We start from the raw sequence: 24,663 nt of genomic DNA on the forward strand, positions 1-24,663 counted from the left end.
GACCATGTTAGTCACAGGCCTGCAGTTTGTCAAAACGTGGTGGTGGTTCTCAATTAAGATGGTTTGGAGGTAAACAAGCTGCATTTATTTATTTATTTGATGCATAAAAGCCTTTTACCATCTGAACTTAACTTTTTTATTTTGAATTTTCGAAGAAATGGCTTTGGAGATAATTTTATTTAAGCAAAATTAAAAAGTTAAATAAAATTATATAAATATATATTTTATTAAATTATTAAAGTAGGGAGCGTGCCAGTCTAACTCCACTGCGGAGGGAATTCTAGAGCCCAAGGGCAATAAGAACTTCCTAGACATATCAATTAGTTTTATTTGAACTTTCTCCCATAAGGAGGATACCATATGGAATACAAAACCATAATATTCTGCTTTTAATTTTAATGTCCGGAATTCTTTTACTGAGAGTCACTGAGCAGGAAAGTGGAATTGTATGACATTCTCTGCTCTTACCAATGTATATAGAAATAGATATTCTGTTCACTATTGGATTCAACAGTTTGATGAGCATCAGCTCTCCTAAGCTGAACCCAATGTTTCCTTTTTAAGACTGCCTAGCCAAAAGCAAAATTGGTAACCAGGAGAAATCTGCTACAGAGAATAGTGAAAATAAGGGTCTGTTTTGCCTGGTTTTTTAGTATGTTAGTTGGTTTAATGTATTGTTGTTGTTATTGTTGTGTGTTTTGGCTGGTGTGTGTTTCTCAAAGAATCATCAGATTGTTTTCCTTGGAATTGTTATTTTGTCCTATGTTACAAAGGCAAATATGAGTTCTATCATTTGGGGTTCAGATCCCAACTCTGCCCTGTACACATGCCTCTGAATTTTAGTTTTCCTTCTGTGAAATGATGTTGGAATAGAAAACTGTGAGTTATTCCCCCATTTTTCACAAAAAGGCCAGGGGATAAGAGTTGTGTTATACATTTCAGAAACCTCCTGTCTTCTATTTAGCTTACCAGAAAACTGCTTATCTTTGAACTTCACTAGTATGTTTTCTGGGATCCTTATGCCACATTTTTATACCACCACAGCAGTAGTCTAATTGTTTTTTCTCAGCCATATCACACAATGTTGGGATTCTCCCAGTGCTGTTGTGTTGTACAATTACAGGGAATACAGGTTTTTTTTATACTGGAAATAGTCTGTTAATGAGCCCCATTCTTGCTATGATTCATTAACCAGTTTGAGTGTGGATGTCTCAATCCACTTTGGTGCAAGAATGATCAATTAGTGGACGCTATCTGGTCAAGTTGCCTCTTCCTTGGGAGTGTGCCCAAAGACAACTTTGGCAGGTGAGCTTCAGATTAGTACTTCTGGTGCTTGAGCAAGGAAGAAAAAACTTCCCAAAAATTGCTGTGTTTTATATGCTGTACATTGCCTAAATACCGTAAAGGAACCAGATTCCGTCTGATCTTGGAAGCTAAACAGAGTTAGCGCTCTGGTTAGTACTTGGATGGGAAACTGCCAATAAATACCAGATGCTGTAGGCTATATTTCAAAGGAAGGAACTGGCAAAACTACCTCTTACTCCTTGCCTAAGAAACTCCTATGAAATTCTTTGGTTCTCCACAAATTGACAGGTAACGTGAAGGCACACATGGACACATACATACACAAACACACACTCCTGAAATTACTTTTTAGATTTTTCTGTTTTAAAAAAATATACAAATAATTTGCTGTTATACTGCAATAGTTGTGGTATCTAATCTGTAAACCTTTGAAAGTCACTATTCAGATACTTTTATTGCATGGTGGTGTTTTCAAACAATCTCTTCGCAGCTTTCCTGCAATACCACATACCACAGTGTTACCACCAAAATGTTACTTTTTCAATGTGTTAAATTTTTAAAAAATATTTTTAATTATCATTATTTTTTTAAAATAAAGATTAAGTATCCCCTATCCAGAATTCCGAAATCGGAAATACTCCAAAATCCAAAATTGTTCACATGGGTGGCTGAGTTTCTGATGGTTCGGTGTACACAAACTTTGTTTCATTCACAAAATTATTTAAAATATTGTATAAAACTACCATCAGGCTATGTGTATAAGGTATATACAAAACATAAATGAATTTCTTGTTTAGACTTGGGTCCCATCTCCAAGATATCTCATTATGCATCTGTAAATATTCCAGATACTGAAGGAAAAAAATCCAAAATCCAAAACACTTCTGGTCCCAAGCATTTTGGATAAGGGAGGCTCAACCTGTACTAGTATAATAGTGCTATGATGTCTTGCCATATTAGAATTATTATGGCTTAACATATACAGATGAAGTCGCTTTTGAACAGGATTACCTGTAACAACTGACTAGGCACCTTTATTTTTTATAAGAGAAAGATATAAAAAATGAAAGCTGGTATAGTACATTTCTGTTCCTGTGTTACTGCTTGCTATGCGACATCTGGGCAGTGGTGGATGTGCTGTAATGATATTATTATTATGGCTTAATGAATATAGATGAGTATAGTAAAGCATTTTTTGAACAGAACTACCTGAAACAACTGACCAGTGTGATAAGCACTACTATTTTTCACAGAAAAAGGTATGAAAATGGGGGATGGCATGGTCTGTTTGTCTTCCTGTATCACCTGTCATGAAATGAAATTTGGCCAATGATGGGTGTGCCACAATGACATCATGCTGTAACTGGATTATTATGGCTACATAAAAAATACTGAACCAAGGCAATCACAAAGAACAAGATGGGGCAAATGAGATGGCAACAACAGTATTAGTGCAGATGGAAAGAATTTTCAAATCACTCTATTACAGCACAAACTTGGTGCTGTTGTGATGCATAAAGACAAATGAAGTAGTTTTTGAATGGAATGGCCTGTCATAATGGTAATGTGTAATAAGGATGGGAACTGGATGTTTTGTCACTGGCCAGGTCCATAATGGCAGCTGTTTTGTGAATGAGCAAGTGCCTCATCCATAGAAGTCATTTTATGTGATTGCACATGATACTCTCTCAAACCTCCCTATGTTCCCACCAGGTCCCAAAGGTGGGGGACCTCCAGTTTATGAGACAGTACATCCACATCCCTGTGTCTCTTATGTGAACACACCATTACAATTAGGTATTTTTGCATGCAAATGAACATGCTGGCCATGTCCAGCTATGCAAATTCACATTGATAAATACATCCACAACAGTTTAAATGTACGTTATTTAACAGTGGAATGTACTTTATTCTATTAAGTATTACTTTCTTCAATGTTTCAAAAAACTTTCAGAGTTACTTAGGACTTATAATAAAAGAAACAAGGTCTAATAAAGGAGAGAAGACTATGGGCTCAAGCAGATGAGCAGCTTCGAGCCCCAATTGCTGCGGGATCGTGGCAACCAGGGCCCATGCTAATTATTCACCTTTGATGGCACAACTATATTTAAATTGCATCCTTCTTTGGAAATATTTAGCCACTATTTCTTTTGGTAAATTCATAAATCCTAGGCTCTGTCTGAGACTAGAAATGTTCTATGCCTTATTATTTAACAACAGCCACAGGGATATCTTGCATGGCATTCAGTAATAGATTTAGCAAAGGTATATATGGTCAATATGCATTATAACTCTTATATTTCAAAAGCACGGCCAATCACAGGTAATTACTCTAATCCAAGGCACAGTAACTTTCCTGAGGCACAGTTTTTCTTGTTTCCTCTGTAACCACGTGTACATCCAGTCAAAACAAACTGGAACCACTTTCCACTTGGATTAGAAATTTGTAAGTCATAAATGTCTAAAGAATTCCACAAGGTAAATTAAATCAGTATAAGTAACCAACATATCAATTAGGATAGTTGGGTCAGTTTGACTACTGGAAAGATTTCAGATGCCACTACATTTCAGTATAATTTCCTTTCAAGACAAGCTACATCTAAATTAATTTAATTTAAGTGAAATTTCATTATCTACTAATCTTCACATATATCCAAAGACAACAGTTACAGAGATTAAACAGCACCTTGAAACAGGTTTCACTAAAGAAATATAAAGGTCTCAGGCAGACAGGCAGCACAGAGAGACTTCTGGTTGCCCCAGCTGAAAGAGCACCCCAAGCAGTGTTGGGATCGTAGTAACCAGATGTCATGGTCCCAATGCCAGCTGCCACCATTGTCCGCAATGCACTGCTGGCAAGGAGGGTTTTTTAATGCTCCTTTTGTGGCTGGGTCTGGGCTGCCTTAGGCAACCACGGCACAACTTTGACGCAACCTAGGGGCGTCCATCATCTGAATGCCACTCCCCAGTTTTGGGCCAAAGATAATAGAAAAATCCACACAGTAAGCAGAATACTCCCATAATCATAAAGCCTCCCTCCATATCCAAAAAAGCAGCAAAATAAAAATAAAAAACAGAATGTTAGAATAAAATGAAAAACAGCCTTAACATACTGATAACAAGGGGAAAGTTTCCAGTTTAAACCTTCCAAGACAACAATGATTTGACCTATTGCCTAGAACACTAAAATGTGAAAGCTCATCAAATCTCAACCAGGAGGGCATTTCAAATGGTACATGCGAGATTTGAAACACTTCAGTGTTAAATCTTTTTAGCACTTTTCTGGGCTGGAATAATGAATTTTCCCTGAGATATTATTAGACAGCAAAACTCTCCAGCTTGAGTTATGGCAAAACCACCTATTCTTCAATAAAATTTGGTATTACTGTACTTTCTCATCTCTTCTGTAACTTGTTATACAGAAAGTAGAGAAGGAAATGCTGCAGAAGCTGCAAACTAAGAACACATGTGCTGGTGCATGTGTAGTATAGTCGTCCCTACTAGCTTGTGGATCTGAGTTTTGAGACCTCAATTATGAATGGAGGGGTGACCTCTGTCATGCGTTGAGTATGTGCAAACCTGTTTTCACGGGGGTGGGGCTGGTGGGGGCTGGAACAGATCCCCCATGCAAATGGAGGGCCAACTGATTTTCATCCCACCATCCAACACTGATTCGAGGGTTCATGGTTTAACAAGTCCACTGGCTCCAGTGAAAATCTCTGTGATCTATACAAAATAATATGACCTCTGTTTCAAATATCTCATTACATATGTAGCAAACTACAGTGCTCCCTCGGGTTACGAAATTAATTCGTTCCGCCGCGGCGTTCGTAACCCGATGCATTTCGCAAGCCGAAAAGGGCTTTCCGTTAGCGCTGGCAAGCCGCGCGTTTGAATTTCGCGCCGAAAAAAAATTCGTAACCCGAAAAAACCTTCGTATCCCGGAACAGTTTTTTCCAATGGAACTTTTTCGTATCCCGGAAATTTCGTAACGCGATCAATTCGTATCCCGGGGTACCACTGTACAGTCATCACAGAATGAATGGATCTCCATACTTACTCGTTTTTAGATATTTTAAATTGTTTGCAAGAGTTCAAGGTAGTTCTGCAACTTAATGAACCTCATTCTAGCCTAGGCATAGACAGCTGTGGCTAGATGTAATGACAAGAGTTGAATAACCTCTATTTAAAACTCTATTTATCTAATACTTCCTTGTCCAGCATTGTGACCTCAAATGTGTTACATTACAATTCCCATGATCCCCGGTCAGAATAGAAATCACAGTGTTGTCAGTTGTATCCTACGTATCTTATGTAGGGCATAAGACCAGAGGAAGTTGTTTTGTAAATTAACAAGTGTAATGAAATGTAACATTTATTATAGTTCAAGACAGGCATATAAATTAACATAGGTGCTGTAAATCAATCTGTAAATTAGAAAGCCAAGTGTATTGTAAAGTTACACAAAGATATTTAGATTTCATTTCCAAATCCAAAAGAGAAGGAATACAAACCTCTGTGTAATATAAGGCAGTTTTAAGTATGAACTTGTACATGATGGAATTAATTTCAAGTTCAGTTTTCACTTTTGTGCTGACTATAGTCTACAGAGTCTAGTCAGTAATGAGCTCTTACAATTTTCTGCAGTGTCTAGGATTTTTAAGAAGTTAAACCAAAATAGCACTCCTAATGAAAGCTAAGCAATATAACCTAATGGATATTGATGGCTTGTGTTATTATGTAGCTGATCAACCTTATTCATTTACTCCTGCTTGCTGCAACCTGCAATATCAAATTATTTAGACCCATAGTGAAATAATTTACCATAAAGCAATTTACTAGTATATTTATACACTGAAAAGGGTTCTATATTCCTGTTAGAGCAATTTTTGCAACATGAAGCTGAATATAAATGAAGCAAATAATGAAACAAACCAAGCAACAAATACCTTAAAGACAAGTTAAGTTCCATGTCATCATGCAAAGTACAACATGAGGAGGATGAAGCGGTTTGGACAACGGCTAGAGCGCAGGTGGCGGAAGACTCGCCTCTTATATGACAGAACTCGCCATAGGAACTTCTTTTGTTCCTATCGGGAGGCAATACGTGCAGCGAAGCATTGCGTCTGCAGAGTCTCGTCCAGCAGAGCTGTTTAAGGTGGTGAGGGAGATGACGCAGGTGTCCCCTGCACCAAATCCCTTACTTAACCCGACGACGGCCTGCTGTGACGCATTTAACAACTTCTTTGCAGACAAAATCTCTCAGGTAAGAGCCGACTTAGATGCCACCATTGAAACAGAGTCGACAGGCGAGGCGTCCAGTGACTCCGCCGATGTAGTTATACTGGATCAGTGGCAATCTGTGAGTACCGAGGACGTGGACAAGTTGCTTGGTAAGGTGAGGAAGACAACCTGCCCTCTCGACCCTTGCCCATCATGGCTGGCCGTTCAGGGGGGGATGCACTGATGAGATTCCTCACGGATATCATCAATGCGTCCTTCAGGGAAGGACATGTTCCATCTTGTCTAAAGGAAGCGGCTGTTAGGGCGCTTCTGAAAAAACCTTCCCTGGACCCCCTGGATATGAGAAATTATAGGCCTGTGTCACTGCTGCCATTTTTGAGCAAGGTGGTTGAAAGGGAGGTTGCTCTTCAGCTCCAAGCTGTCTTGGATGAAGCCGATTATCTAGACCTATTTCAAACCGGCTTTAGGACAGGTTTTGGGGTTGAGACTGCCATGGTTGCCTTGACCAACGATCTGCGTCTGAGCATCGACAGGGTAGTGTGACCCTGTTGGTGCTCCTAGACCTCTCAGCGGCTTTCGATACTATAGATCACGACATCCTCTTGGATCGCCTGAGGGGGTTAGGTATTGGGGGCACTGCTTTGCAGTGGTTCCGGTCCTTCCTCTCGGGTCGGTCCCAGAGGGTGCTGCTTGGGGACTGTAGCTCCAGTAAGAGGAATCTCATTTGTGGGGTTCCTCAGGGGGCTATTCTGTCCCCGATGTTATTCAACATCTATATGAAGCCGCTGGGTGAGATAATACGGAGTTATGGTGCTGGGTGTTATCAGTACGCTGATGACACCCAAATCTATTTCTCCATGTCTCGTTCGTCGGCCTCAAATTCCAATGGCATCTCTTCTCTCAATGAATGTCTTCAAGCGGTAATGGGCTGGATGAAGAAAAACAGATTGAAACTGAATCCAGATAAGACGGAGGTGCTCACGGTAGCGGCCCCGAAACCAAGAATTGGGTTGCAACCTCCAGTCCTGGATGGGGTCACACTCTCCTCCAGTGACTGTGTTCGCAGTCTGGGGGTGCTCCTCGACTCGTCGCTCCTGATGACAAATCAGGTAAATGCGACGGTCAGGAGCGCCTGCTATCAGCTTCAGCTGATACGCCAGCTGCGCCCTTTTCTGGAAGTAAGGGACCTCGAAACTGTTGTGCACGCACTGGTAACCTCACGCCTGGACTTCTGTAATGCACTCTACTTGGGGCTACCCTTGTGCTTGGTTCGGAAGCTTCAGCTGGTACAAAATATGGCAGCCAGGCTTATTTCTGGTACATCTAGGAGGGACCACATTACTCTGGTTCTGAGGTCCCTCCACTGGCTGCCTATTAGCTTCCGGGCCCGGTACAAGGTGTTGGTTATTACCTTTAAAGCCCTAAATGGCTTGGGTCCAAGCTATCTCAGGGACCGCCTCCTCCCGTATAATCCTCCCCGTGCTCTCCGGTCCTCTGGGAGGAACTTACTGCAGCCTCTAAAATCTAGGCTTGCAGCGACCTCCCAGAGGGCGTTTTCTGCTGTCGCCCCCAAACTCTGGAACGACCTGCCAAATGAGATCCGTCAGTTGACATCATTAGACAGCTTTAAAAAAGCTGTCAAGATGGATCTCTTCCGGCAGGCCTTTCCAGATTAATCATCCCGGCCGGGGCTCCCTGATCCCCTCTTTCCTCTCGTGGCCCCATCTTCAGTGATGGTTGAGGATCTCCAGAGGGACACCAGGGTTTTTAGTTTGTTTTAATTATGTTTAATGTTTTGATATTGTGTTTTTAATCTGTCATATTTTTAATACTTTCATAAGGAGGGGAGGGATTATAATGTTTTTAATTTTATATTTTACTCTGTTATATTCGCCACAGGGCGGTATACAAATTATTATTATTATTATTATTATTCAGTACCGGCTCTAAAAATAAAAAAAAATAAAAAATGTAGGGATTTTAAACTTTTTCTTAGTCAGCAAAACTGGTCTAGAATTCTTCCTGAGAGAGTACACTTATTTTTTTTAATGAATAGTTATTTCTGTTTGACATCTCTTTAACTCACTCTTACTGAAACAAAAACCAAGCCAAAAATCAAGGTGAAGGAAAAATGTGAAAAATATTACCATGGGAGGCCCAGACTATCTCCATTTATTCTAAATGCAATGATCTACTAATTTCTATTATAAAGGGTTCAAACTCAAGAAAGGCAGGATACAAATATAAAAAATCATGAAACTTAATGACCCAAACTCACAACACTGTACTGTACTGATTTTAAGTTCTTGAAATCTTAAGTGTTCTTAAACACTTGACAATACTATCTTCTAATGATCCCATGCAGGACACATAGGTCCAAAACACACTGCAGAAATAATGCAGTTTGAAATGGCTTTAACTGCCCTGGTTCAAAGCTAGGGAATTCTGGGAACTGTAGTTTTGTGAGACATTTAGGTTCTCTGTAAGAGAGCTCTGGATGCCATAATAAACTACAATTCCCAGGATTCCCTAGCACTGAGCCAGTGTTGTTTGGACCACAGAGGAACTGCATTCATTTGAAAAACTGTTTTCATTATAGATATCATAGAACAGTTGATTCATCTGTTCATTTATAATTCTGGAAGTACTCCTGTGGATTTTATACTCATATAATGAATCCAAAGCAGTCAATGAATGGAAAAGATGAATGGAGAGAAGGGGGGGGGGAATCAAAATAAAATGCCACATTTAATTAATGTATGTTTCCATCGCTAGAAATATTGTTTAAAGAATCAGTTTAGGAAATTAAAATTATTGGCAATAGCAATAGTGTATATAGAGAGATGACCCCTCTAGCCACAGATGTCAAATTTGGCTTTTGAAACTGGAATCAAAATGCCTAGGGGCATTTTGAAAGCTTATAGCCAACAGGTACATTACAAGTCAAGGACAAATTAAAAAAAACAACAACAGAAACCTCAATCATTCAACACATTCTAGAAACTACCACTAACCACAAGTGTTACCCTGAACATTTAAATTATGCATCTGCCCAACCATGCTCACTAAATAATAAAGCTCTTTCACTATGTATATACATCATTTTGGAGGAACTGAAAACGTATGTGGATTCAACATTGCCACATATCAGATCAGGAAAGAACTCACATGACTTCTCTCTTGTGAAAAAGTTCTGGGCTGAAATAAGAATAAGGATTGTGATAGCCTTTTACTGTGAGTAAATGTGTCATACTGGGCTAAAACGCACGAGTACTCAATTATATGCTTAGAAGACTAAAAAGTTATTAATCAAATCAGGAAATTACCAGAAAGTATGCAGCACTGAAAAAACTAAAAAAAAATAGTAGAAGTGCATATGATAAAGTGGGCAACTAATATGTCAGCCACTTTAAATAGGCCCAATGCGAGTGGGGAGATGTTAGTTAGCAGTGATACCGTCTACAAAAATTATCTGATGCATTCAGCAGGTCTTTTGTTTCATTTTTGCCCAGCAGCAGATCTGTTGCACAGCATCACATGGCTGTTTTTTACATTTGCCTGTGTGCTGCCTCTTACAATGTTCACATAGATCTGAACCTGGCATGCAGACAACCTGTTATCTGGGGAAGCAGTCTGCACTTTAGACACAACCAACTCCTAAGCATTCATTATTATTATTATTATTATTATTATTATTATTATTATTATTATTATACTTTATTTATATAGCGCTGTAAATTTACACGGCGCTGTACATACAATCCTTTCAATTAGACGGTTCCCTGCCCTCAGTTTTACAATCTAAATAGACACAACACAAAAGGAGAAGGGAATGGTGGTGGGGAAGGGGATCAGGTCCAGTTTTTCCCTCCCTCTGGGGCCTGGACCAAGGCAGATGGACTGGAGGGAGGGCTCTTCTTCTTAATCGAGGCCTTTTCACTCCCTTCCAGGCCAGTTGGTGACAGTTGGCAAGGAGGGAGGGCTCTTCTTCTTGAGGCTAGTCCTGATGAAGATGAGCCTGGCTTTTCACTTATTTATTTAATTGGTAGCCCATCTTTCTCCCAGAATGAAAAATTTAGCAAAGCAGCTTATGCCATGGATTAAAACAAACTACAGCTGATAAATAATTTCAAACATTTTCAAAAACCACAAAATAAGCGGTTTTATTAAAAATGTTAATTTAGAACAGGTTAAAACACATTTAAAACCTCAAAAGAAGATAAATGTACAGCACGCCTCATTAAAAGAAACACTTCTGCCGGTTAACAGCAAAGAGGTGTTTAAATAAAAAAGATCTTTACTTGCCAGCAGAAAGTGAAAAGAGAGGGAACCTCCTGTGGGAATAGCTACCAAAAAGATTTTCCCGTGTCCTCACCAAATGTGAAAGGTGTTTATTGATAAAAGTGGTTATAGATCACAGAGGAAAACAAAATGGAGGGTTCTAAATTTAATGTTCTTCACTGGCTTTGGGGCCCTGTTATGTTCTCATAGTTGTTATACATAGTCCAGTACCCTTCATATTCAAAGACATCATATATGGCTGTATCTGTTGGGGAACCTTTGATTGAGAGTTCCTGCATGGCAGGGGCTTTTGACTAGATGGCCCTTGTGATTAGGCACATGAGGTTAGGAAGTGTTTTTTGTTCAACTTATCAATATATAGAGAAAAGTGAAGAACACTGTGGCCCTGTCTGCATGGGCCAAAAATCCAGCTTCCCCTTGCCACATCTTCTCGGCAGGGAGACTGAATGACACATCCCAGTTTTGGTGCAAACAGACCAGACAACATACCAGAACCAGACTATACCCCTTTCAACACACCTCCCTGTTTGTTCTCAATCTTTCCAGAAGATCCAGTGCATGCAGGTCCAATGCCAGGTGGGTTTTTGAAACGTGTCCTGCTGTGCCGCTGAGTGCAGCCACCATTTCCTGAGGACAGAACAAGGCGCTTAGCCATGTGATCGTTCTGGATGTCTCATTCTAACTCAGAGAGAAGTGATGCACCACCAGTCAGCACAGTGGGACATCCATGCAAACAGGTTTTTTGGGAACAGAATGGAGGGCTGAGGTAACAGGGAGGAGGTCAGGGTCACTGAGGAGCAAGGACCCTCCAAATACTGTAGAAATAAATCATTTTAGGCAATTCCAAATCATAATATACTGTTATGCCCCCCTCATGCACCACTCATCTTCATTGTCATTAAAAAGACTGAAAATTATATGGATAGCTTTGAAGGTTTAAGTGCTACTATATAAACAAGATAAGAAAGAGGAGAATGGTATTAAATGCTATTTCCTTGGTCTAAACCCAGTGTTAGTCCTATCTTGAGCTGTTCTGTTGAAATCAGTGGTTTTAGTGAAATAAATGGGATAAGAATCCTACTCTACTAGAACATTATGCATTTCTAAAAAATATTTTCAAGCCTTGGAGGGTTAAATCTGTGGATTACAATCAGTGGATACAGAGGGCTGACTGTACAGATAAAGGCACATACAAAGTTACAAAATGTTGTTGTTAAAATGCAATTAAAATATCCCCAGAGTCAAAGCCATTTAAAACAAATACATAAAAGAAAAACAAATCAATAAAACATAATTCCATTAAATCTTATGGACAGTCCCCAAAAGCGTGCTGGAACAGAAAAGGTTTCACTTGTCACCAGAAAGTCAGTAAGGAGAGAATCATCCTAATCTTACTAAGGCCAGAGTCCCACTGAGAAAACCCTCCCCAGAGTTTCCAGCAGAGTTGCTTTTGGGTGAGAAGACTGAGAGAAGGACCTTCCCCAATGACTTTAGAACCTGGGAGGCCTATTGAAGATATAATCTTTCCAATTGCCTACAGGGTTATAAAATATTCACAATTGTTAAACCATCCCAATTCAGGGCTGAAAGTTCAACTGATATCTTATTCTAAAGATAGGAGTTAGCTCTCTCCCATTCCAATTTGGCTACAACCGCCTGTCAACTTCATTTCACAAATCTCAAAAATATGAGCTCACATTAAAATCTTACAAGCCAGTGCTCTACCCTCAGGTATGCATTTTAATATAAAATGGATATTTCAAACAGGATTTCTAATATGCTGTCTACTTTAACTGAAACAAGAAAACTGAGGCCCTTATGATTTTATAAGCGTCTATATGGAAAGGCATGTGCATTTTGAACAAAATAAATACTCATAAATGTGAACACTCATTTCCTAGGGCATTTCAAGTTCATGCAGGGGATTCTTAAAATTTCTGGAGAAGACAATAAGAAATGTATTCCAATACTTATATAATTGGGTTGTGCGGGGGGACACTTCAAACATAATGTTTGTTGTACTTTATAACACACAAACAGACACCTTCCTATCCCCTGCAGTGATGTTTAGCAGGGAATTGGAACACAGACTTCATTACATCACATTGATCTTACTAAACAAAGGGATCTGAATGCATTGATTGCATCCAACTAAACCCTGAACTATTTGCCAGACCATGCATGATATGCAGCTCTGGATTAGTTAAGTGGCCGATAGATGATATATGTCATTAAAAACTAGTCAGACCAAATTCAAGTTCTTGTTTTCCTGAGCTCCTTTATTGTACCAGACAAAATATCGCTTTCTCAAGAATCTTAAATTCTATTACTGTAGTTTTAATCAGAGTAGATTAATCAAATCAGTGGAAATTTGACTCAAATTGGGTCAAGTCAGTAGACCCCATGACTCAACTAAAAGTACAAAAGTGGTAAACACTTCTGTAAGTTCATTTGAGTCAAGGAGTCTACTGTAATTGGGGCTAACTAGGATTTTCGCACAAGCCTCTAGTTAAATTTTACAGTGTCAGGGAAAGCTTCCACTCTATGTTGGAAATATTTTTTTAAAAAAAACAACTATCAGAAATAAAGGGGAACAGAGTGGGGCCAGATTGTGTCTTGTATTAGAATCCAGGATAAGTATCATACGCATACACTGCCCATCATTCATCTCGTGTAAACCACTTTTTTAGGTATCAGATGCAGCATAACTGCACTTCCTTTACTTTTCTGGTACAAGAAAGAAAGTAAAAATTTTCTAGCTCCTAGAAAGAATGTTTGACTATTACGATACCCCCAAATCTGGGGACATTGGCAGATGTATGACTTTTGAGCTAGCTTTTTTCCTATTTTCCTCACTAAAAATTATTATTAAAATTTTAAAATTTAAAATTATTAAAAATTGTCCATTTTATGCCAGTTTGCAAATCTACTATATATTGGGAATCTGCAGAATATGGTTTCTATCATTATGAAAAATAAATGTAAAACTTTGTTGCATTAAGTATTCTCTCTCTCTCTCTCTCTCTCTCTCTGTGTGTGTGTGTGTGTGTGTGTGTGTGTGTATGTGTACACATTCACTCTAGCCTGTGTAGTTCAGACATAAGTACCGTACCAAGATTGATATTTAAGCTTGGTTCATTGTAACTACAACTGCTCAAAGTTACCATGATACAAGGGTCAAGGATCAAAAATGTTGTCCAGTACTGACCTTATCATAAATTTGGGATATGTCTCTACAACCATTTGATTCTGCTGTTGCCTAAAGACTTACCGGTAGCTGCTGAGATAGACAGCAACACATACTAGAATTATACAGAAATTATCATTTTTCAGAACAATGAACTAAAGAAGATTAGAACAAACTGAATGGCATCAAATGTTTTAACACAGTATTATTTAATTTAATGCATTCATTACATTTTAACTACTGCTAGAATTCAGTTTTGTTTTATATTCTAACAGTCTATCCTGTAAGATGTTTTCTTTAAAGAATCCATTCAATGGGAAGCTTTAATAGTTTTTCTGTCTTGTAATGAGAGAAGGTGACAAGTCAACAAAAGATCCAACTATAAATTTAAAGGATAGAACTGAACATATAATTATATTCACAAAGTGAAACCCAACAGAGTTTTATGTAGAAATTTTGTGAACACATACATACTTTGGCTCTTCTACATTTTTGCTATGAACCCTGGCCAGGATCCAATTGTGCACATCACTAACACTAGAAATTATGACATCAGATAAAAGAGGAGGCCATTTCTGTTTCAGCCCCTATGCTCTCACATGCACCCTTAATGGCTGAAATTCTACATTGGAAATTAGTTCTACCCACATAATTACATGTTTTCCCCGCTCCCTGAGCTCTCAAACCCTGGATGGGGCTGCTCCTAATTAACAGTGGGGAAATAAAGGAGGCAAGACTGACCATGACGTCACAGCTAGAAGAAATGAGGGTATGTTCACAGACAGAGTGAACCCTTGTTTTCCTTTCACCAGGAGCGCAGAGCATGGTTTGAGTTCTCCACTTACACAGCTTACTATTGATAAGAAACAACCCCCCCCCTTGAGCTTGACAGATGGCTGAGAATGTTCAGGGAGGGAGCCCCTGCACCCCATACAGAAAGGGAAACATACATACATAGGCCACATTTACGTGAGTACATGCCACAGGACGCTGGCCCATATTTGCTCTACAGGACTTGAAAACAACCAGACAGAATTTTAGGGTTAGGGTTTGTGTTGCAGGTAGGGTTTGGGGAAAGACATAACATCTTGGATCTGCTGTCTGAGATTCCATCGGTGAATGTAAGAAGTGGATAATTAGCATTATACAGTAGTGTCACTCTGAAAATTTGTTTTAAATAGATTGTTACTTTTGAAGCCACTACTAACAATTAGCTGTGTAGTTTAAAAAATCCCTTCCTCAAACATAGATCCTGTTGTTAGTTGACTAGACTATACACACTGAATCAATGGGATTTATCTATGTGTTGACTCAAACTTCAACGTTTAATTGAATAGATCTACTCTAGTTGGGACAGAGTCCTACTCTGTTATGTCTCCTCCAGCACTCAGCTGCCTGATTTAAAGCAGAAATCAAAGTCAGAACCAAGTCAAGTCAACATAAAATTACAAATCAAGTCACTAAGTAAGCTTCCCATCTGAAATTCATGTTTGTTTGTTTAAAGAAACTTGCCCAGTAGCTAGTTGCTGTGACAATGAAAGCACTAACCTAATCTAGTCAGATGCCAGATTAGGTAATATATTTTTTCCTTCAACACACACAAACTCTGCATCCCCCAAAAACTGTCTCTGGAGTATTTGCCAGCCATTCACAGAGAGAGCAAGGGGAGCACTGTGGCTGCAATGTGATGGGAGCATTGCTGTATCTTTCAGAACTTTCCATCCCACTAGGAGAGGTCCACTTCTGGAGCCTGGATACTGGTTTACAATCAAACAGACTTTATACAACCTGCAAGTGTACTTTTGCTAAAGCAGCCTACATGGACTGCAGAATTATATTTGCTTAGACAGAAAAGACAGATTTCTCCTCATACAGATGTGAAGATGTGAAGCAAGATCAACTAGCGTAGGATACAGATTACATTCCTAAGCACATTGTTGTTTTATTTTTTTAAAAAGTCCCACTGAACAAAATGAGACTCATATAAGTAAATATAACCAAATTGATGCTGCTAAGTGTTCAGAACTTGCCATCGGCAAAGTCAGTAGTTACAGGGAAATACAGTATTTATGAGAGGAAAATTAAATGACCATATTGTTTGGTTGTGAATATCATTTGAGAACTGACCATATTGCAGAACTCAGGGAGTTGGAAGGCATAACATATCAGAACAAAAAAAAAATCACATATGAATGTTCAAAGAATGATTCATAAGATACAAATGTCCATAAGAAATTTGCCAGTTCTGATAGCTGTTTCAAAAGAAATACAGTTTAAGTGTTCAGTTATACTTAATCATGTGAAATATTTTCCATACTTTAAAAAAACTGTAGAAAAAGTCTAAAATTCTGTTTAATAAATTACGCTGAGTCAATCTCAATAAACTGTTCCATGTAGATATTTTATTTAATTTTTATCCTGCTTTTCTCCCAACATGGGATTCAAGCATAATACAATAAGTTTTAAAAGTAGGCAAGAGGTAATATATGGTAAATATATAAAGGACTGTAATGTAGAATTGACAGTCTGCAATTAGAAGGCTGACATAAAAGCTGTACTTGAAAGTATCAAATAACTAAGCAGATCACATGTTGCAGAAGAATATGATAAGACATTCCATGAAAACAATTTCACTTTGAATAAAATTCTTCCCCCCAAATATGGTGATCAGCTAAGGATGCCAGAAAGTCCAGCAATCAGACATACAAAATAAAACATGGTCATAGCACTTCACTATTAAGATAACATTTTTACGATACTGGGCTATTTCTGTTTTATTTCTCCAGTTCTGGGTATGTTATATACATGTAACATACAGAGACAACATGGTATAGCGGTCTGAATGTTGCACCAGGACACTGAGAAACCATAGTCTGACTCCTGTAGAAACCCACCAGGGGACCCTGGACAATTTGCAATCTCTCAGCCTCAGTGGAAGACAAAGCCAAACCTCTTCTGAATAAATCTTGCCAAGAAAACTCACCCATACATCAGAAATGACTTCAAGGCACATAACAAACCTATATGATCTCAAGAAAATGAAAATGCCACCACAGTTCTGAATAATTTTTGTATTTTATAGTTAATATACATGATTTTTTTCAGCATTATCAAATTTATTTTAGTAATTTATACCATACATTTCAATAATATTCCCAAGGATTTAAAAAATACAACAAAATAAATTCAAAGCTTATAATTTAAAATATAAATATATATAATCAACCCTCCATACCCACAGATTCTTCACCCACAGATTCAAACATCAACAGTTTGAAAATATTTTTAAATTATGTAAATTCCAAAAAGTAAACCTTGATTTTGCCATTTTATATAAAGGACACCATTTTACAATGTCATTATATTTAATAGGAATCGAGCATCCACAGATTTTGGTAACCCTGGGATGGGGTCAAACTGCAGCAGATACCAAGTGCCTGCTCTACTAGAGTCAATGAAATTACAAGAAGAATCCAGTGCTGAACATCTGCTGTTCAACAAGTGAAATCCAGCAGAAGCAGTTTCCTCTTCCTACTGCAGCCCCTGTGAACCCCCAAAACTACTCTGGGAAGGTAGGAAACCCTCCACAGTCAGTTTCAGGCATCTCTCAGGGCTGCCTAGGGGTGAGGAGGTGAAGGACAATCTGTCACAGTGGTACAGCAGCATAAGCATGGATTTAAGCCTAAAAGCACAATACCAGCAAAACTTGTCAAGGTATTCAGAGCAGACTGGAGGAAATGTAAGTTTCATTGCCTGATGTCAAAACATCCTCAGCGTGGGTACCACGTGAGGCTCCTTCAAGTCAACTTTTCAAACCCAGGAGATAACAACTCAAAAGGCCCTTTCCCCAATTAGTTACCTGCTGTGTGACAGATGATATGGTACCTAAAGAAGGGTCTTAGGTGAGTACGGTGCAAAACAGACTGTCATAAAAAGCCAGCTTCGAGGCATCTTGGGAGTGTGGTGTAGAGACACCACATGCCCTAAAGACACCAGGAAGCCGCCCAGCTACCCAGATGTCGCATGCCACTGGAGTGCCTTAAAGCCAGCTTCCAGCTGCAGCAGGGAAGAAACGCTGGCTTTTTGCCAGCGCAAAAAGAAGCGGCTATTTGCTGCTTCTTTTTCAGCTGGCAAAAAGGCGGATTGGGACTGTGGTGTACGGCTGCCGCAGCCTCAATCCACCTTTGGAAGAGGTGGCCTGTTTCACCCATCTTAGTATATGGACAGACAAGTGTGGACACAAGGGTTTTTAAAGTCAATACTGCCAATTTGAGTTGAGCATGGCAGTCAACTGTAGCCAGTTCTGCAGTTGTTGAAGCATCAGATATGACATGATTGTAAATTGCACAAGCCTGCAAAGGAACTGTAAATTATACCATAATCCAGTGTACATGTGTAGAAAAATGTCCAGTGAAAATTATTCACTATTTAAACAAAATATTCTCTGATTTTAAAAGTCAAATATCTGTGAGCAACTGAAAGTACAAAAGGTTGAAACTGAAACCATGTGCATTTGAAAGTATGTTCTGTTCTTCCATCATATATAAATGTTTTAGGATTGAAATGGAAGTAGGAAATAGAACTCGATGATTCCAAATAGCAAGATGGTCCAAAAGAATTTGCAAATTGAGGGCAGGGTAGAGAAGAAGAGAAAGTCCTGTTGTGTGAATGGAATCCATTTGAAAAACTGCAGAAATAAAATCTCGAAGAGCAATTATCAGTCTAAATGAAACTAGTAAAACTTCAACTAACCAACCAGAAAGACCTAATAAAATACAAAGATTTTAACCATTTCTCTAACATTTAAGTGAGAGATTGTCAGGTAGATCACATTAAGGGCATTCCATAAATGTTGCACTTCAACCAAGACCATTCTCCGCATCCATTAACTGAACCTAATATACACATAGTATAATTTGTAGTACTACTGGGGAGACCTTAAAAAGGACAGGGTACATAGAGGTACCTAGACATCTGCAAGAAGATATTCAAAATAATTTCCTAATCTTTCATAAATCAAATCTTAATTTTAGGTAATAAAGCAAAATTAAATTAAATTAAACAACAAAATAAGAAAAGATACAAACTTTATTTCCTTTTCATGAAATGAAATGAAAAGAAGCAAATGAAAAAAAGTCTGGTCAGTTTCTCTTGCCAGTCATTGTATTTTACTGCTAGCTAAGAGGATAATCAAACCTCTGTACCTCAGGCAACTGACAGTAGTAAAAAAAAATATTTAGAATGCTTCAACCTCCAGAGAAAATCTATAACAATTAAAGTGCAAAATTCAGATCCCACAGTGGCGTAAATCCGGGTAAACTCCAATAATATCAATGGAAATAAGAGTTCTGAGTCAGGCCCATGGAGCTTTTCCCTCTTGAATGTGACTATAATACAAAGTATGCTTAACTTCTATTGTCACATGCATCTAGTTTAATAACCAGAAAATGGGCTTTCGACAACAATAGTACTTCAAAATGACAGTGTAATTAAATTTTAAGTCAAAGCCATCCAATGATGGCTTGTACATTTATGTAAAACTAGCAAATGATATGCTTTCAAGCATGTCGGTACTTTCAAGAGAATTAACCATTAAAATAATTTGACTAAGAAAGTTGTGGTTGGAAAAAAAAGATGCCCCAGGAAGTTTTTCAACTAGTTCACATTAATCTATATAATGTGATACATTTTATGGGTTTTATAAGCAAAAAGAAATTAAAAACTGCTTTGTAATATTGAACTTTTATGTGTTTCAAATGAGCTGTTGCATTGACTCACATACACAGTCACAGGAGTACACAGCTGTGATCTGTTAATCAGTTATGCAGTGGACTTTGGTTTTGGTTCAGTAATTCCACTGATCAAGGTTCTTCAGTTTATCTCATTTGTTCTAATGAACAGAAAAGTAAACCTTTCAGATTTTTATAGAGAGCTATACTTACAGAATGCCATTAAGATCAAATGAACATAATGAGAGATAAATTAAACGGAGACGTACCTGTGCTCTGATCTATCTGGAATCAAAACATTTACCAAAAAAGAATGATTTTTTTAAAGCACGGCATTTTTAATATATGCTTTTAATATATGCTAAAGTAACAGAATCCAACTTGAACTGACTTGAGGACATGTAACTATTAGTAATGAAGAAATATAGAGGAAATACTTCATATTAGTTGAAGCAATCGTCTCAGTTAAGGTCCCAGTACAAGTGTAACACATTAAGGTTCTGTTTAGATTTAATCCTCCCTAAATTCCCAAATGTACATTTGGTTGCATTTGGATACTGTGGCCTTGTGTACATGGGCCAAAAGGCCCATTTGCCCTCCCAAGTTCTGTGTCATCGTGTAAAAACGATGTATGACCCAAATCCTGATTCTGATGCAGGCAGTTCAGATCACATCCAGCATGTTCTGTACCAGAACCAGGACAAAACAAGGTTAGAAAAGGAGTAAAAAAAACAAACACCTTACCTGTTGCTCCTGATTTTCCAACAAGATCTGGAGTCCTCTGTTCCTATGCAGCCACAGCTGTCTACACAAGCGTCCTGCTGGGCCACCCAGCCCATCCGCCACAGGTCACCTGTTCTGGCCACCACATTCTGATCTCAGAAGGGAGCAACCCACAGCAACAGTGGACACATCAGGCAGCCCACCAGGACACTTGTGAGAAAGCCACTACAGTGGAGACAGAAGCCAAGATAACGGTGGAAATGGGGCAGCTGAGAGGCCAGCTGCTGCCCGTGGAGTATCTTGGCCAATGCACACAAGGCCAATAATAAACCTTACTTCAGTATTAGAATGCTTAAGGTTGTACAGTGGAACCTTGCCTTACGCGGAGGATCTGTTCCAGACACCCACCCCCCCCATGTAAGGCGAATTCCACCTATCCTCCAGCCCCATTCAAGTGAATGAGGCTCATGCGTGCGGCTTGAGCACATGCACCCCACCTGGCTTGAAAACATACGCTCAATGCCACATATAACGCAGATGCATTGTACACGCCTCTCCTCTCTCCTCTACCACAAGGAAAAGTCTTGAAGCTTCATTTTGGATTAAATGGTTTTAGATGAAAGTTATTTGAATACAGTATTTAATTGTTGGCTTCTTTCACTGGAGTTAAGATTAGTCACACTTTATCTAGATTCAAACCAAACAAGAATGTAGTGTTAATGTAAAATAGAAGTGACAGCTTCCAAATGCCCCACAGCTAGGCCAAAGGAGGGAAGGATAAGCATGTAAGCCTGAACTCTGGTGCGTAAAGTGCTTCTGCCTTTCCCTTCCCTCTCAGCATCCATGCCATGTTCAACAGGGTTCCATGAGTCTCTGTGCAGCATTTTCAGACACTTAAGGAGCTTCCATGGGGAAGAACGCCAGCTATGCTGCACCATGCAACTGTATATTAAGCCCATTTTGGCTGTACTCCCCTGCAATCAATTGCAATATTCTCAAATGTAAGCTAAAGATTTCATCCTTTATCCACAACCATGTCACTCATATTTTTCATAAATACTGTCCTCCTTAGGACAACTTGAAATTAACTCCAACAGACAAGAAAGGGAATCTTTGCTTGAGCTATGCTTCCCACCATAACCATTTTATGGCACAAATATTAACATAATTATGTGAAGCCAAGCAAATTATCATTATTGTCTAGTAATTTGTGGGCAGTTGCAGGATTCTTTGAAGTGAGAGAGATCAGAGGTTCACTTACCCATGCATACATCTTACTAAAATAATCAAGATTCATCTTTTTTGCACAAGAGACTAGCTTATGATATATGATTGGTGTGGGTTGCACTTAATCACATTGCTGTTTGAGGGCCCAAACCCAATTCTTCCAACAAATGTAAATGAACTTAATCAATGGAAATGTGGTAGGTCAATACTTCTATAAATGTGATTCACTAGGTGTACTCTAGTTTGGACTAATTACTAAATTTAAACCTAGAAATACTATTTGTAATGTATACTAGTAATTTCTAACAAAACAGCATAACTTGTATGATTTTCCATTTTAAGAAACGTGTTATGCATAAATTCTAAACTATCAATGTTATATTCAAAAGCTACTAATTATTAAACCAAATATATGGAATATATTTGTTTAATTTAAATGAAAAATAGAAGTACTTCATTAAGTCAGGATTTTAATAAACTAAAACTAATAAATTATTACATTTGGGATTCAATTATTGTTATGAAAATACTAGCCAGATCTGTAAAAATATAATTATGAGGAGATAATTCTGAACAGAATATGTTAAATACAGAGAAAAGCTTTTGTTTCAAGGATCAATTTGATTTGCAGCTTCATTTTAAAACTTTTTTCCATTTATGCTAATCTACAAAGCCATATTTATTGAAGTAACAATGGATGGAATCAAATTAGTTTATAAGATAAAATTAGAATTCATTGAAACTAATCTTCTTGATCAGCTCCATAATTTTCAAATTAGTTAGAAAGTAATTTCTATGACAGGCATATCATATAAAACAACAAAATTAATGTTTTTCTTACTCTGTAGCCCTCTACTGATAAGCAGAATTCTTCCCAAATATAACAGTGAGCAGGGAAATTTGTCCAGTAGCATTATTTAAACAAAGTATTTGTGAAGAACACAAACAATATGAAATAAATAGGAACACAATTCTAATTTTGCAGAACTTTGTGTTTTTAGAGATTTATACTGAGCACTCTGGTATTCCAGATTGAGGCAACTGACATGCTGCAGGTTCATGACTTTTTAGCTCTCATCTTGGTTCATAGGCCATTTGGAAGAAATAAAACAGCAACACTCATTTCTTTGTTTCTCTATCAGGCAAATTTTTAAATTCATAAGACGTGGTAATTGGTAATACAGAAAGAATACAGAATACAGGTACTCTGCCTGATAATAAAAGTGCTGGGAAAACAACCAGCATCTTGGTTCGGATTTAAACTGGGGTCATTAAACTGGCAGCCAATAAAGGCTTTCACAAATTTCAGCCTTTTATAGAGCCCCCCCCTCCATCATGTGGTAGGGCAAATTCTACTTTTGGTACTGCAAGGTAACACAATAATTTTCTCTGAAAACTAAACAGTTCTCTTTCCTGGAAATTTAGAAATTTAGGAAGACTGAGAAATTTAGGAAAATTCACTTTCAAAAACATGTTTTCATATAAAGATCTTATTAGGGAGGTTAGCCAAAATATAAACCTATCTGACAGTGTGTTCTATACTGGAAATAGTAATCCCAGAGCGGCATCTTGAAACTCACACACTTCAGATTTATGTCTGCATGAAAGTTCACAAACTACTTTTACAAACAACCATTTTTATTTCACCTACCAATCACTCCCAGAACCAGAACTTAAGGGAAAACCTGTGCAACAGAACAGAAGTAAAATAATTTTGTGCTATTTAAGAAATGTAAAAAATGGCATTATATTATGAGCAAAATATAATAAGAAGCTAAAAATAATATGAAACTATACCATTCAGAAGAGGCTGTCCTGCATGTACCCCTCTGGATATGACTGCATTGTAAACGTCTTCAGGAAATCCAGGCTTGCATAATGTGCCTTCTTCACAAGTTGCCTTTATAGGTGCCTGAAATGCAAGACAAAATTTATGTAATACTTACAACCCTATTCAGTTGAGAAACATTCCACTTGGCATAAATCCTGATTTTGCTACTATCTTGTACAAATAACCTCTTTGTTTCTAAATGGCTGCAATTAGAATTCCAGGGCAAAGAGTTAATCTTTTTGATAACTGGAATGGAACAAACAAATCCCACTTGTTTAGTAACATCTAAATAATACACAATCTTGATTCTTTTAAACAACTCAATGTGTCAACTAAGACAGCAGTTAAAGCTAAAGCAGAATTGTGAGGAAAAGCTAACACATTCCTTCAAATAGAAATAAGTCTTACGCAAAATTGAATACCAAGGGCACTAGACACGGAAACAATAAATTTCAGATGTTTAAACAGCCAATTCAAAACATTTTCTCTAAGCTCATCAGTCTGCTTTTCTGTGTTACCCAAAAGTTAACTTTTCAAAAAAGAAGCTATTTCAAATTAATGCATAATAATCACTACTGGAAGTAAAGAGTGATGCATTAAAATCTTTTATATAAAAATCTTATCTGCACCTTACAGAACAACTTGAAGTCATAAGGTAGGCTTGCAAGATGTATCTCATACCCCCCCCCATCATTGTAGAATCCTGAGGTCTCCCAATCAGAATCAGGCAAAATCAGACATCCTTATTATTAAATAATGTCAAGCCTAAGGCTTTGTTTTGAGTGTCAGACTCTTACAGTCCTTTCATACAAAAATCCAGACTATCCCAAATCTTTCTTCATTTCAGATATGGAGGAGTCATTTTGTTGTTGTGGGTTGCTACTGTTAAATAACTGTGGCTGCTAACACACTGCAGAAAAAAGCAGTTTGATAGGCTTTAACTTCCATGGCTCAATGCTATGGAGTTCTGGGATTTGTGGGGGGGGGGGGGGGGGCTGCTGAAAAGTTCTCTGCCCAACCCACTTCCCAAAATCTGAGCATAATTTTGTCACTATAGCATGAAAAAATGTGCTTTGGTGTTGTACAATATCATTTTCCAGAATCGTAGTTATAAT

The 24,663-nt window shown here is 38.1% G+C and overlaps 1 protein-coding gene across 1 annotated transcript in view; it reads right to left on the reverse strand.

The window, feature by feature from the left end:
• The window catches only part of LOC121917450 (cadherin-2-like), a 191,420-nt gene that overhangs the window by 139,575 nt on the left and 27,182 nt on the right, over window positions 1–24,663 (reverse strand). The window contains exon 2 of the mRNA XM_042443433.1: window positions 23,515–23,629. Within this exon, the coding sequence (XP_042299367.1) occupies window positions 23,515–23,629 (115 nt within the window). The remainder of the gene's footprint in view (window positions 1–23,514; window positions 23,630–24,663) is intronic.

The sequence above is a fragment of the Sceloporus undulatus genome, unplaced genomic scaffold, assembly GCF_019175285.1.
Source record: "Sceloporus undulatus isolate JIND9_A2432 ecotype Alabama unplaced genomic scaffold, SceUnd_v1.1 scaffold_18, whole genome shotgun sequence".
Taxonomy (NCBI): Eukaryota; Metazoa; Chordata; class Lepidosauria; order Squamata; family Phrynosomatidae; genus Sceloporus; species Sceloporus undulatus.